Genomic DNA, 13,603 nt, shown 5'->3' with positions numbered 1-13,603 from the left:
ACTGTGCATGTCCCCAGGCTGTGCCCGTGCTGGCTGTCCCTTGGAAGTCACAGCCCAGGGTTTCAGTGAGTGCCTTTGTCCCTGCTCTCCTCTCCAGATGATCGATGGTGAGGCGTTCCTCTTGCTGACGCAGGCTGACATCGTCAAGATTATGAGTGTCAAGCTGGGCCCGGCACTCAAGATCTACAATGCCATCCTCATGTTCAAGAACGCTGATGACACCTTAAAGTGACTTTTCTTGGCCCGATCGGGACCCTCCCTCAGCACTGGTGCTGCCAAACTAACTGGTCAGGACAGAGATTCCCCCCGACCAACCACAGCTTGTCATGTCCTGCTCATGTCCTCTCGGATGCCGCATCTCCGCTCTCCCACCAGTCCATCTCCCATCCTCTCCCCTCCCCTCCACGCTGCCCTTCTCCTCCAGCGCTGGGTACAGGCTGACCCCGAGCCTTGGGCGCGGCTGCAGGGACGGGGGGTGGGCGTGGGACTAGTCTGTCTTAGCGCGACAGCCGCCCCCCATGTCCTGCTGTGACTGCCCCGGTCCAGGGGGGTGTTGAGGGATGGGGGAGCAGTGCGGAGGGTGCAGCAGCTGGGGGCTGACACCACTACTCAAGTCACCCAGAGAAGGGAAGGGACTGACTGTCTGCGTACGTACTTGCACCTGTTTAAAGGCTGGTCTTGGCTTTGCTCAGCAGCTGAGAGGTAGTTTTTTTCCCCTCAGTGTGTTCCTCTGGGGGGGCTTGTGCTAACATCGTTTCCACAGGACGGTCGCAAGGAGCTTCAGCTCACTTTGCCTTTTTCTCTGAATTCTTTTGACTTTCCCTTTCAACACCAGATGATGACTTTGCCCTGCCCCTTCGCTGCACTGGGAACCAGTGACCCACCTCTTGCTCCTTCCAGGGAGCAACGTGTCCTGGCTGCTGCTCTGTCCACGACCAGCGTCTGTGCTTTATTCCTCTTTACTGTAATGCAGCAGCCCCGGGGCCCACGGGGCCCGAGCTGGGTGGGTGCAGAACAAGCTCCATTTCCTCTTGCACTTCAGGCTGTCTTGGCTAGCACGTCTCTGGGAGAAAGGATGCTTGATTAACTATCCCTTTGCAGCAATTAAAAAAACCCTCTGCAAAGGAGATCTGGGCCCTCTTTGGTCCCTTTCTAGAGCAGAGACAGCTGCCAAGGACAAGAAGCATCCATTCCTCCGTAGGCAGATCCACGGCTCGCTTCTGAAGGCATTCCTGAGTTGTCTGACTTGATCCTGCCAAGCTGCCTTCTCCCCCTTTTTTGCCCTCACAAGGCCCCCGGGTTTTGCTGTCTGATGAGCAGCATCTTCTGTCCCTGGAGCAGAGCTAAAAGAAATTCAGCAGTTAACTTTTTTTTCTGTCCTTTCAGTAACACAGCACCTTTTCAACAAGGGTGCGGGCACTTGGGGAATGCCCATGTAACACTGTCCCTTGTCATGGAGGAGAGGTCGAGTAGGCTAGGACTCCAGAGCCAGGAAAGCCAACGTTACCTGGGGGGTCCTGGCAGAGTCCCAGGCAGCTTCTGGTAGTCCCTGTGTGTCCTGGCATCCCCCACGCTGCTCCTGCTGTGTCTGTCACCCTGTGCACGCCTGCCGTGGGTGCTGTTGGCGCAGTGGTGTGGCAATGCAGTGCTGGAGGGCGGCCACCTGCCCCCAGGGCTCTCCATAGTCTGCAGTGATGTGATCCGAGTCCCACGTCCACTGTCTTTCCCATTCCCAAGAATGACATATCAGTAGCAAAACAAATTTTCCCACTTTCCCAGTGCCCAAAGACAGGGATGAAGGGATCTTAGCAAGTGCACCAGCAATGTGTCGGAGCAGCGCTGCCTTGGGAGCCGCTGTCACACCTGGGTCAATCTGTTCTAGGCTTCCCATGGAAATGTAGCATTTTGACTCTTTGTTATTGAATATTTGGGGTCACATTTGACCTGCTCTTGAAACGTCTGCTGCTTGCTTTTCATGCAGGACTTGCAACTAGTCCATGTGTTTGTTTTGTCAATGCTTGGGTTTGATTTAGGCAGCTCTCCCTCTCCCTTCCCTTTCTTATCTTCTTCCATCTCTTCAAGCACTGCGATGTGGCCAGCTGTGGAGAGAGGGGAGTGGGAAGGAACAGCTGTGTCCCTAGGTCCCACAGTCACTCCCCAAGTCACCCTTGGTCTGCAGTAAATGGTCCTGAAGTTGGTCTCTTCAGCTGATGGGGAGTCTCGTTCTGGGCCACTGTGTGCTGGGGGAGAAGAGGAGGAGACCTGAGACCTCCAGCTGTGAGACTCTGTGCGAGCAGTGCTCAGCCCTCTCCAGGTGTGATCTGGAACAGAACAGCTCCCTTGCATAGAATGTGGTTATTGAGCTTGTAAGGAAACATCTTGTGAAAGCACCCTGTTCTCATCTCCCTCGTGCTGTCATTCCTCCTGTTGGGCAGGGACTAAGCACTGTCCCTGGGTGCTGGGCGAGGAGCTGCTGCCCAGGTGCCAGATCTGAAACTAGCCCCAAGGCTGGGGAGCCTTGTCCCTGCCAGGGCTGCCCTGGAGAGCAGAGGTGAGGGTGAGCTCAGAAGATCCCTGCTGAGGGGCAGAGGAGCCGTGAGCCAGGCCATGGCTGGCCCGCAGGACACCCACCGCCATTAGCTCTTGCCCTGGTGCTGGGTGCAGGCTGGCCGTGCTCTGCCTGGCCACCAGCAGAGGTGTGTGCTGTGCCAGCCCTGGGCTGCGGCCTCACCTGGGCGCCTCTGACCTCCTGCGGAGAGAGCAGATGCAACCCGACGGGCCTACCTAGGTGCTCCCCGTGGGTGGGGGGTCTGGCTGCGCAGAGGTCTGGGCTCTGCGCTGGGAGCAGCCCCGCTGGAGGGGTGATGGGAGACGTGAGGGTCTGTGGCACACGCTGACCTGCTGTCTTGAGCAGCCGTTTGGGTACAAAGCTGCTGGATTCATCTGGGTGAGAGTTACAGGCTTCGTAGGTGGTCAAGGGCTATTTACTGTTAAAACTTAAAACCTTCTTGTTTCCTTTAAACCAAACCAAACCCAAAGCATTGTGTGTGTATGTGTGGAGGGATGTCTGTGGAAGTACCACGACGCCGTTTCCCCTGCAGTTGGTGTGTTGCTGTGTTAGCGTGGGGGTCTCCGTGGCTGTGGAGGTGGCAGGCTCTGGTCCCGGGGTCGCAGGCAAAGTGTCCTCCATGAGCAGGAGTTGTCTCTGGTCCCAGCAGGGGAGCCAGGGGAAGGAAGGTTTGCTGCAGCCCTGGCCTGGGCAGGTCCTCCATCTCCACAGAGCATCGGTTGGGATCAAGGGCAGCAGTGACCAAGGCAGAAGCACCAAAGGTTTTCACCCTTGCCCTGTTGCCTGACCAAACTCCTTACAGGGATGTCCACTGCCATGTCACTAAGAAACTGGAGAGGACAATGGGGCTGAGTCTGCCCCACAGTTTCCTCTCTGGGGTCTTTCTGAGAGACGTGACTGCAGCCAAAATTTTTAAGTCAATGAAGAAACTTTTAAGTCAAATGGTTTTTTTGAGTGGAGGCCCCCAAGCCTGTGCTCCTGCCATTCCTGCTGCTGCAGGTGGTGTTGGCAGGGCTCAGCTGGAGCCCTGGGACATGTCCCACCAGATGCTCCAGCCTTGGGGACAGGGTCTCTTCTGGAGTGGCTGGTCCGCAGGTGCCTCCGGGTGCGTGGGAGCGGTTGGAGCCTCTCAGGGAGGTGTTTTCCCTCGTGGAAACGGGCAGCACCGTGATGGTGCGAGCCAAGGTCTCCGTTCCCGTGAGAGCAGCCAGCCTGAAGCTCAGCGCGGAGGGGCCATGCCCACCTCGGCCTCCCGCCGCCGCTTCCCGCGGCCACCGCAGGCACTTTTAGAACAGACAGAAACCCTCCAAATTGTCGAGGAGGGTCGAGGGCTTGGGACGGCTGCCGCCTGCAGAGAGAACGTGGGGATGTGAGTGCAATGAGGGGCGTTGGAGGAGAGGAGGGGGCTACGAGAGGGTTGTGACGTGGCCACCTCTGCTCCTCTGTCCCTCACTGCTCCGCTGGGGAGGGGACCCCCGGCGCAGGGCTGCAGCCTGGCTCCCTCCCTGCCAGCCTGCCCGGCCCTCGGCGGCCGGAGGGGAGGAAAGAGGGGGGCGTATTTTGGAAGGAGTGTGATTATGATAACAAAAGCTTTTTTGCACTTTCATTCATTTTGCACTCGTTTTTAATTTCTTTTTTTCTGCGTTTTTTGATATTCGCACCTCTTTGTGTTTTCATAACAAAAATACTTTTGTTGTAGCCAGTGAAGCTATTCTGGAACTTTGTGTCCTGAGTATACAGAGGTTTAAAGGTCCTATATATATAAATTTATATCTGTATAAAAGTAAATTTATATATATAGATCATGGTGTGATGTATTTCGTCAGTGTTTTAAAATAATAAACGAATGTGAGCAACGGAAATCTGTGCAGCCCGAGCCCGGTTATTCGGCTCTGGGGAAAGGCGCTTGTCCCTGCGGGGACAGGAGGAAGCGGACACACACACGGACACACACACACAGGGACACACACACGGACACACACACACGGGACACACACAGACACACACACAGACACACACACACGGACACACATGGACACACACGGACACACACACGGACATATGGACACACACACACGGACATACACACAGACACACACGGACGGACACACACAGACACACAGATGGACACATGGACACACAGACACACACATATAGAGACACACACACACAGACACACAGACACACACATGGACACACACACGGACACACATGGACATACACGGACACACACACACGGACTCACACATGGATGGACACACATGGACACACAGACAGACACATGGACACACGTGGACACACAGACACACACATATAGACACACACACGGACACACACACGGACACACATGGACATACACGGACACACACACAGACACACACGGACTCACACATGGATGGACACACATGGACACACAGACACACACATGGACACACACATGGACACACATGGACACACAGACACATGGACACACACGGACACATGGGGGACACACAGGGACACACATGGACACACACGGACACACACACACGGACACACATGGACACACAGACAGACACACAGACTCACACACGGACACACACACAGACACACACACACGGATGGACACACACAGACACACACATGAACACACACATGGACACACAGACACACACATAGGCACACACACAGGCACACGGACACACACACACATGGGGACAGACATACGGACACCCACACGGATGCACACGGACACACGGACACACACACACACGGACACACAGACACACACGGACACACACAGGCGTGCACACACATGGACACACACACACACGGACACACACACGCGCGCACACACAGACACACACACACGGACGGACACGCACATGGACGGACACACACACACACACACACACACACAAACACACGGCCCCCGGCCCCACCCCCGCCGAGCCCCGCCCCCTCCGTTGGCCCCGCCCCCCGTCCCGCCCCCTGCCCCGGCCTCCCGCAGCCGCCGCAGCCCGGAGCCGCCCGGTGCCCCCCGCAGTGACCCCCGGAGGCAGCCGGCGGGGCAGGGACGGGTTATTTATCCCCCCTGGAGGGAAATCCCGGCGTTCCGGTCCTGGTCCCGGTCCCAGCCAGGGCGGGCGGGGAGCTCCGGGGGGGCCGCACGGCCTCGGCCGGGATCGGCCCCAGCAGGAGCGGGAGCCCCGCGGTGCGCCGGGTGCGGTCTGTGGGGAGAAGGAAGGGACCGTGACTGGGGGCCCCGGGAGGAGCCCCCGGGAGCTCCCAGAGCACAGGGCACCCGTGGGGGCAGCAGGTGACCCAAGGGTACACATGGGCCTCCCAGGACAAACAGACACACGGGGACGCGCTGGGGAGCTCCTGGGCCAAAGAGGGGTAAAGGGGAGTTCAGAGGGAGCGAAGGGAGCCTCGGGGGCTCCTGTCAGCTCTACTTCCCCCATCCCCGCTGCCTGGGACACCCCCTCCTCACAGTCTCTGACCTGTCACCCCGCCCAGTGGCTCCAAAGACGGGGATGAGGACAGGAGCATGGAGCTGGCCCTCACTGGCCACTGCCAGCCGGCCGGTGCCACCGGGCTGCAATGAGACGTACAACTGCCCCTGGGGCTGGCAGGTGCAGGCAGAGGCGTCCCCTGCCCCCTGCCCCCCAACGGGTGGCCTAGCATGTGCCTATAGGGTCTCAACCACAGGGTCTCTGAGGAGCTGGCGAGGCTCAGACACTTCTGAAGGAAGCTGTAATCCTCTGCCCGGACTCCTGGCACAGCTGCTTTCTTCCCTCACATCCTCATTTCTCGTTCCCCAGGATGTGTCAGATGCCAAGGGAGGGAAGAGCAGGCTGTGGCTGTGGGGATGTCTCACCTCTCACCACCAAATCCACGGGCTGGCTGACAGGAGACCGTTCGACCAAAGCAACCTTGGTGAAACACCGGCAGCTGCAGCGGCCCCCACTGCCTCAATGCACATGGGAGAGGCTGGAATCATCTCGTTCCTTAGGGAGGAAGTCGAGAGCTTTGACCTGGCCCTCCAGGTATAGGAAACAGCCAGCGTTGAGTGTGTGATGGTGCAACGGCAAATCATGGAAGCTCCTGCAGCCACCTTCTGCCCAGGCAGGACAGAGAGGACAGGTGGAGGGAGATGGAACTCTGTGGGGAGAGGAGAGGGCATGAGAAGATGTGAAGGGCTTTGACATGGTGCCAGGAACCACCAGGATCTCCAGGATCACACCAGCTGGCTCAGGCAGAGCTGACGATGGTCCCACCTCTCCAAGCTCAGGAAGAGGGGAGAAACCCTGCCCATCATGTGAACAAGGAAGCCACGTGGCTATGTGCATCCTGGTCTGCCCACGTGGCATCTGACCCCACACGAAGGGGTAACAGCACATCCCTCACCTTGCACCGTGACGTCCAGGGTTTCACTGTGAGCCAGCACAGTGCGTCCACCCAGGTAATGGCAGCTGTAGGCGCCTGTTCCTCCCGGGTGGCATTAGAGATGGAGAATTAGGCCCTGCTGCCACGCAGCTCCAGGGTACGGAGCTGGCAGCCATCCTTGTACAGCACGAAGGTCCCTTTGTCACACTGGCAACTGCAGCAGATGGTGGTGGAGCCTCCTGGTGGGATCACCCCAGGCGGCTTCAGGAAGATGGAGATTGTGGGGGCACCTGCACAGGGAGAGAGATGCTGCCAGACAGACCCCTGGCCCTGCAGTCGGCCTGGAGCTGGCTCCAGGCCCCATCTCCACATAAGGGTGAGTTTTGTTCTGTGGGGCTGGCGAAGAGCCCTCAGAAATGGGTGGGGGACCAGAGATGTATCCAAACTCCGTGTCTACCTCCTCATGATACTCACTTGGTGTAGCCTTGCTCTGTGCCACCAGCCAAGCACCTGCAAGAGAAACAGCCGTGTAACATCTCGATGGAGTCCCAGACACCTCTGGGAGCCCACACAGCCTCTGGCACTCACTGAAGGCTAGCACGGGGGTCACGGGCAGCATCATGTCCCTCTGGGCTCCCTCCATCCTCAGCTTGAGCAGCCTTCTTCAGAGGAAGGTTTTGGCCGGAGGCAGTGAGCAGCTGGGTGGCTTCCTGCGGGTCCTGATATGCCCTCGTTGCCACAAACCACCTTCTGTCCCACAGCTTGGGTTTCTGCAGACCCAACTGCAGGGCTGGGATGGTTGAACTGGAACCAGAATGTCCCAGTCACCTGCCCAGCCCTGGGCACCCGCGAGGTCCTGTTCTGAGGATCCTGTGGACCTTAGGAGAGAAGCTACCGAGACTTTTTGTTTCTGTTTCTTGGCTCTGGTCACTTGATGGGGCAATGGCTTCCTCTCAGCCCTTGCGAAATAGGGTGATGATTTGCAGCTGGGGCGGGGAGAAGAGACAGTGCAGGACTCTTTCTAAATCTTGGTGAGAAAGCTCCAACAAGTGGCATCACAAAATAGCTGTTTTAATAAGGCAGAATGAAAAGGGGACTATAGATAGCAAGTACATCCCTTCAGAGGCAGGACACCCCACTTTCCTGCAGCACTGATGGACCCCACAGAGATTTTCCCATGGCATGCTGCGCAAATCCCATCGGTAGAGATGAGTCCAGCATCTGAAGGGGCGTAAGATTTACTTGTGATCTATATTAATCCTTTTTATTCTATGTCATTAAAACAGATATTTTATCACTCCATTTGTTGTCAGGCCTTTCTCACCGAGGTCCAGGAGGACCTCTGCACCGTGTCACGCTCCCTTGTTGTGCCCAGAAACCCTGCGTGGTGCCCCCGCCCCAGTGCCGAGCAGGTAGCGGAGGGGGAAGGGACACTGGGTCCAGCCACAGGCTGTGTCCAGGCTGGGCTCTTCCCCACAGCTGTGGGGCAGGCTTGGTGGCTCCACAGAGTGGAGTAGGAGGGAAGCAACCTAGCTTCCCTTTTGGCCTCCTAAGGGGATGTTTCATCCCACCTGGCCTATTGTGTCTTTCTTTGGAGGAGGGACAGCAACAGCTCCTACCTGTAGGTCTATTAGACTAGATGTCAGGAAGTATTTCTTTACAGAACGGGTTATTAGGCAGTGGAATGGATTGCCCAGGGAGGTGGTGGAGTCCCCATCCCTGGAGGTGTTTAAGAGTAGGGTCGACATAGCGCTGAGAGATATGGTGTAGATGGGAACTGGCAGTGCTAGGTTAATGGTTGGACTGGATGATCTTCAAGGTCCTTTCCAACCTAGTTGATTCTCTGAATCTGTGGTTCTGTCTGGATCCACCCCACAGAACTGGCCCCATTCCTCATCCATCCAGCCCTGTGCTGGAGCAACGGCAAGGTCCTTACTCCAAATAACTGCTCGCTTCCTCCACACCTGGAGCCAGGCCTCCAGCCTCCTCAGCTGCCATCTAGTCAGGGTTGGCCGTGGTGCAGACAGAGCTCCCTTTGGCAATAACGAAGGGTTAATCAAACAGGGGAAGCCGCTTGCACCTTTGGGTGATGTAGGAGTGAGGGGGGCATGGAAAGGGTGGGTTGTGGGACTGGAGCTGTGTAGGACAGGTGGCAGCTTGTCCAGGGATCCCACAGTGCTGCAGCATCTGTAGCTCCCTGCCCTCCTGCAAGCTGCAGGCAGGCACGTCCTGCCCTCCTCTGACTGTGCACAACCTCTGCCGCGACTGGCCCCAGCAGCAACAAAACCGCAGGGCTCAGCGCTCGGCAGATGGTGTTTATATGGCCGTAATCTAGGGGGAAAAGGCGAAGCAGCCACTGAACTTCTCCAGGGCTCTCGGCTGCCCCACGTGGTCCTCCCTAGACCCCCTCTACATTTTTCTTCCTTCCCCCTTCAGCCCTTTTGGTCTCCCTTGGAGATACCATGGGGTAAGAGAAGTTTTGCAGCAGGGTGTCCTATGGCTTTCTTTTCTGGGGCACCTCTCCTGGCCCTGTCTCCTGTCTAACCCCCCCTCTTTGCCTCCCCCAGGCTCAACCAATTCTTGGCATCTCCCTTCAGGCCCAATCATCTCAACAGCTTCCACTGTCCATGCTGGGCTGAGGGACACCAGACTGCTCTGGCCTCACCAGTGCCCAGTGGAGAACAAGCCCCTGGCTCACCCCGCTGGCTGTGCCCTGGCTAACGCAGGCCAGGACAGAGCTGGTGGCATTGCCGTGGGGCCCATCCGTGGGCACGTTGGACTCTTTCCTCACATCCCCCAGCTGGACACCTACCTGTGGGTGCAAGCCCAGGGCATGTGCCCATGGAAAGAACTTTGCCCTCTGTCACCACTGTAAGGGGTTGCTGCATCCAGCAGCCTGAGAGGGACGAGGCTGACACAGCTCCACGCCCCCAGGTCCAGCCAGTCGTGGAGCCGACAGCGTATGTCCAGCAGGCAGGCACGCAGGCATGCCTGTACACACACATATATACAGCCGGCCACCCAGATCAATACAGGCACATCGAGCGCTCACACAAACAGCACCAACGGCCTCATCCTGCTCCCCTCCCTGGATGATCAGGATGTACCCCCTGAGGCGAATTTGAGCTTAAATACAAAAAGCTTTGATGAACCATGTATTGGGCAGAGTCCTACTGCCGTAAGCAGTTCTACAAGGAGTCTGAAAAGATGCAGCATGAGCCAATTCCTCATATACACTTGCACCAGCACCAAAGCACCAGTCCTGTGAGCACAGGTTCATCCCCCAGCGCCAGCTCTACTGACCACAGGTGGCTCCTCAGGGATTGCATGGCATGACGGCTACAAGACAGGGCTGCTGCACTTCTTACCTCATCAGCAAGGAAAATTTCACTCCCAGACAGGAGTTGATGTCCCTGGCATTCCTGCTCCCAGCCAGTTTAACCCTTTCTGCAGCTGGACATCCTGACCTGCCATGCCAGATCATTCCTTGGTCACAAATTACCGTTGCTGAGCAGTTACACCTTCACATGCCATGGCTCGTCTATGCTCCATGCACTTGCAGATGAGCTTTTTATCACATAACATAACAATTTCCAGTTCTAGGGGCCACTGGAGTCCAGTGGGACAGCTGGCTCCTCCCTTCTGGTGCAGCAGAAGGGATGTGGCTCACTGTCCACCTGGCTGGCTGGTGCATCCTGGCACTGCTGGGGGACTCCATCTCCATCCCTGCAGAGGAGGAACATCACGCCCCAGCACTGGCACATGTAGCATGTGCTCATGGTTGTCCCCAGTCCCATCACAGCTCTGAGTTTCATGGAGATGAAGAGTTTGGGAGAGTGTGAATCTGCATGGAGAGGGAATGAAGCCATGAGGCACCGACCTGCACACCACTGTGGTCAGGAGCAAGGTGACAGAAGGAAGGCGGTGAGGGGGCTTCCTTGAAGAGGTGTCCCACTGCATCCCCTGAAATTTGTCCTACATTCACCCCAAGGCAGCATGTCCTATAGGTGCTCTTATCTTCGCATGTTCCAAGTGGTCTCCATGTCTTTATGGTCTTCATACAGTCTCTGTGGGCTGTGGTCCATGCAGCCTCAGTGTGGTGTCCCAGTGGTTCTCACGTGTCTGTGCAATCAGTGGGATTTCCTGTGGTCTCCACATGGTCTGTAACAGTCCATGTGCCTAAATTGGTCTCATGTAATTTATGCAGTGGAAGTGATCTCCATATGGTCCCCATGATCCATTTGATACAGCCCCTTGATCCAGGACAGTTCAGATGATTCTGTTGGCCAGTCATAAACAGGGGACCAGAAACTACCCCCCTGGGGTCCCTGTCCCTCCCAGCCTTGTCCTTAGCACTGATGTCCCCCTGTAACCTCTCCCCAGAGAATCTGTGGACACTCACTGGTGTACTGTCCTGCCTGAGCAGCCCACAACATGTAGTGAGATGGTAAGAGTCAAAGGGAGGGAGGGAGGGAGGGATGAAGAGGGTCTGTGAAGCCCTGGTCTGACATAGTTGCCCTCCACAAACACACATCCTGGTCCCACATCTTCCTGGATATATGTCCGGCTCCCATGTGTTGCCCCCAGATATGTCTCGGTCCCTCCTCATCTTTGACACATGTATTGTCCCACATTTCCCACCCAGACACATGTCCTGGTTCTACCTCCCCCCAGAAACCCCTATAGATGGCCAGAGGTCCAGCTCTGTGCCCAGCTGAGTCCACAACAGGGATCCTTGCTGTCCCCATACCTCACCAGCCCCTCTGTCCCTGACTGCCCCTGGGCTCAGGGACTCTGCAGGGCAGGGACAGCCCATGTCCTTTGTTCCCCATTGCCTATGTCCCTGGAGATGCCTTTCTCAGTGCCCTCCAGGTCCTCGTATCCTCCCATTCCCTCTGTCCCCACACAGTTCTTGTGACTGGGGGATGTCCTCAGCTGCCTGTCCATGGGGACATGCCGCATGGGATCTACCAGGTCCACCAGGCAGGGACATCCCTCTAAGAGGTGACCTCTTTGAAGGAGTCAGGTGGGCTCATGGTCACCCAGAGTTTCCTTTTGACCAGGGGATTTGGAAGAGACCTGCTAAGCCTTCCCTTCCATCAACCCCACCACAGCTCTTCAACCCATGGCCATGTCCCCATGTCCTCTCTATCCCACAGACATGTCTCAAAGTGCCCCTCTCGCTATGTCCCACATGTACCCATCACCCCATATACATCCTCCACATCCTCCCTACACCATTTCCATGTCTCCATGTTCTCCCCACTCCACTGCCATGTCCTCCATGCCCCCACCATTATAGCCACATCCCAGTGTCTCCCTCACCTGTAGCAATGCCACCCCACAGCTCTGTCTCCGTGTCCCCACATGCCATAGCAAAGTGCCCCTGCTCACAGCAATCCCACCCCATAGACAGCTATGTCCCATGTAACTCCATCACCCCATAGCTGTATACCCGTGGCTCCCACCCCATTGCCATGGCCCCACGGCCACCTGCTCCATAGCCATATCCCCACGGCCCTTGCCCCACTGCCATACCCCAGTGGACCCCATCCCACTGCCATGGTATTGGGAGCCATGACCCACAGACATGTCCTTATGGCCCCTGATCCATAGCCATGGCCCCAGAGCCCTTGCCCAATGGCCATGACTCCGTGGGCCCAGGCCCATAGCCATGGTCCCATGGTACTCTGCCCCACAGACATATTTCCATGTATCTTTCTCCCATTGCCATATGCCGGTGGCCCCATACCTATAGCCATATCCCTATGCCCCCCCTGCCCCATTGCCATGGTCCCCAACCCATAGTCATACCCACATGCCCCCCCCCCCCCCCCCCCCCATCCATACTCAGAATCACAGAATCATCTCGGTTGGAAAAGACCCTGAAGCTCCTCCAGTCCAACCATGAACCTCACACTGACCGTTCCCAACTCCACCAGATCCCTCAGCGCTGGCTCAACCCGACTCTTCAACCCCTCCAGGGATGGGGACTCCCCCCCTGCCCTGGGCAGCCCATTCCAACGCCCAACAACCCCTTCTGCAAAGAAATCCTTCCTAAGAGCCAGTCTGACCCTGCCCTGGCGCAGCTTGAGGCCATTCCCTCTTGTCTTACCGCTCATTACTTGGTTAAAGAGACTCATCCCCCCTCTCTGCACCCTCCTTTCAGGGAGTTGCAGAGGGCCATGAGGTCTCCCCTCAGCCTCCTCTTCTCCAGACTAAACCCCCCCAGTTCCCTCAGCCGCTCCCCATCAGACCTGTGCTCCAGACCCTGCACCAGCTCCGTTGCCCTTCTCTGGACACGCTCGAGTCATTCAATGGCCTTTTTGGAGTGAGGGGCCCAAAACTGAACCCACTCATTGAGGTGCGGCCTCACCAGTACCGAGTACAGGGGTAAGATCCCTTCCCTGTCCCTGCTGGCCACGCTAGGGCTGATACAAGCCAGGATGCCATTGGCCTTCTTGGCCACCTGGGCACACTGCTGGCTCCTGTTCAGCCAGCTGTCAATCACCCCCCCCAGGTCCCTCTCTGACTGGCAGCTCTCCAGCCACTCCTCCCCAAGCCTGTAGCGCTGCTGGGGGTTGTTGTGGCCCAAGGGCAGCACCCAGCATTTGCCCTTAGTGAAACTCCCCCAGTTGGCCTCAGCCCATCGCTCCAGCCTGGCCA

General features: G+C 57.2%; 1 protein-coding gene across 1 annotated transcript in view; it reads left to right on the top strand.

The window, feature by feature from the left end:
* The window catches only part of L3MBTL1 (L3MBTL histone methyl-lysine binding protein 1), a 31,224-nt gene extending 26,792 nt beyond the window's left edge, over nt 1-4,432 (top strand). The window contains exon 23 of the mRNA XM_074888285.1: nt 98-4,432. Within this exon, the coding sequence (XP_074744386.1) occupies nt 98-232 (135 nt within the window). The 3' untranslated portion in view covers nt 233-4,432. The remainder of the gene's footprint in view (nt 1-97) is intronic.
* Nucleotides 4,433-13,603: the final 9,171 nt, after the last annotated feature.

The sequence above is a fragment of the Strix uralensis genome, chromosome 18 (genome assembly GCF_047716275.1).
Source record: "Strix uralensis isolate ZFMK-TIS-50842 chromosome 18, bStrUra1, whole genome shotgun sequence".
NCBI lineage: Eukaryota > Metazoa > Chordata > Aves > Strigiformes > Strigidae > Strix > Strix uralensis.
This window is presented reverse-complemented; position numbering and strand designations above follow the sequence as displayed.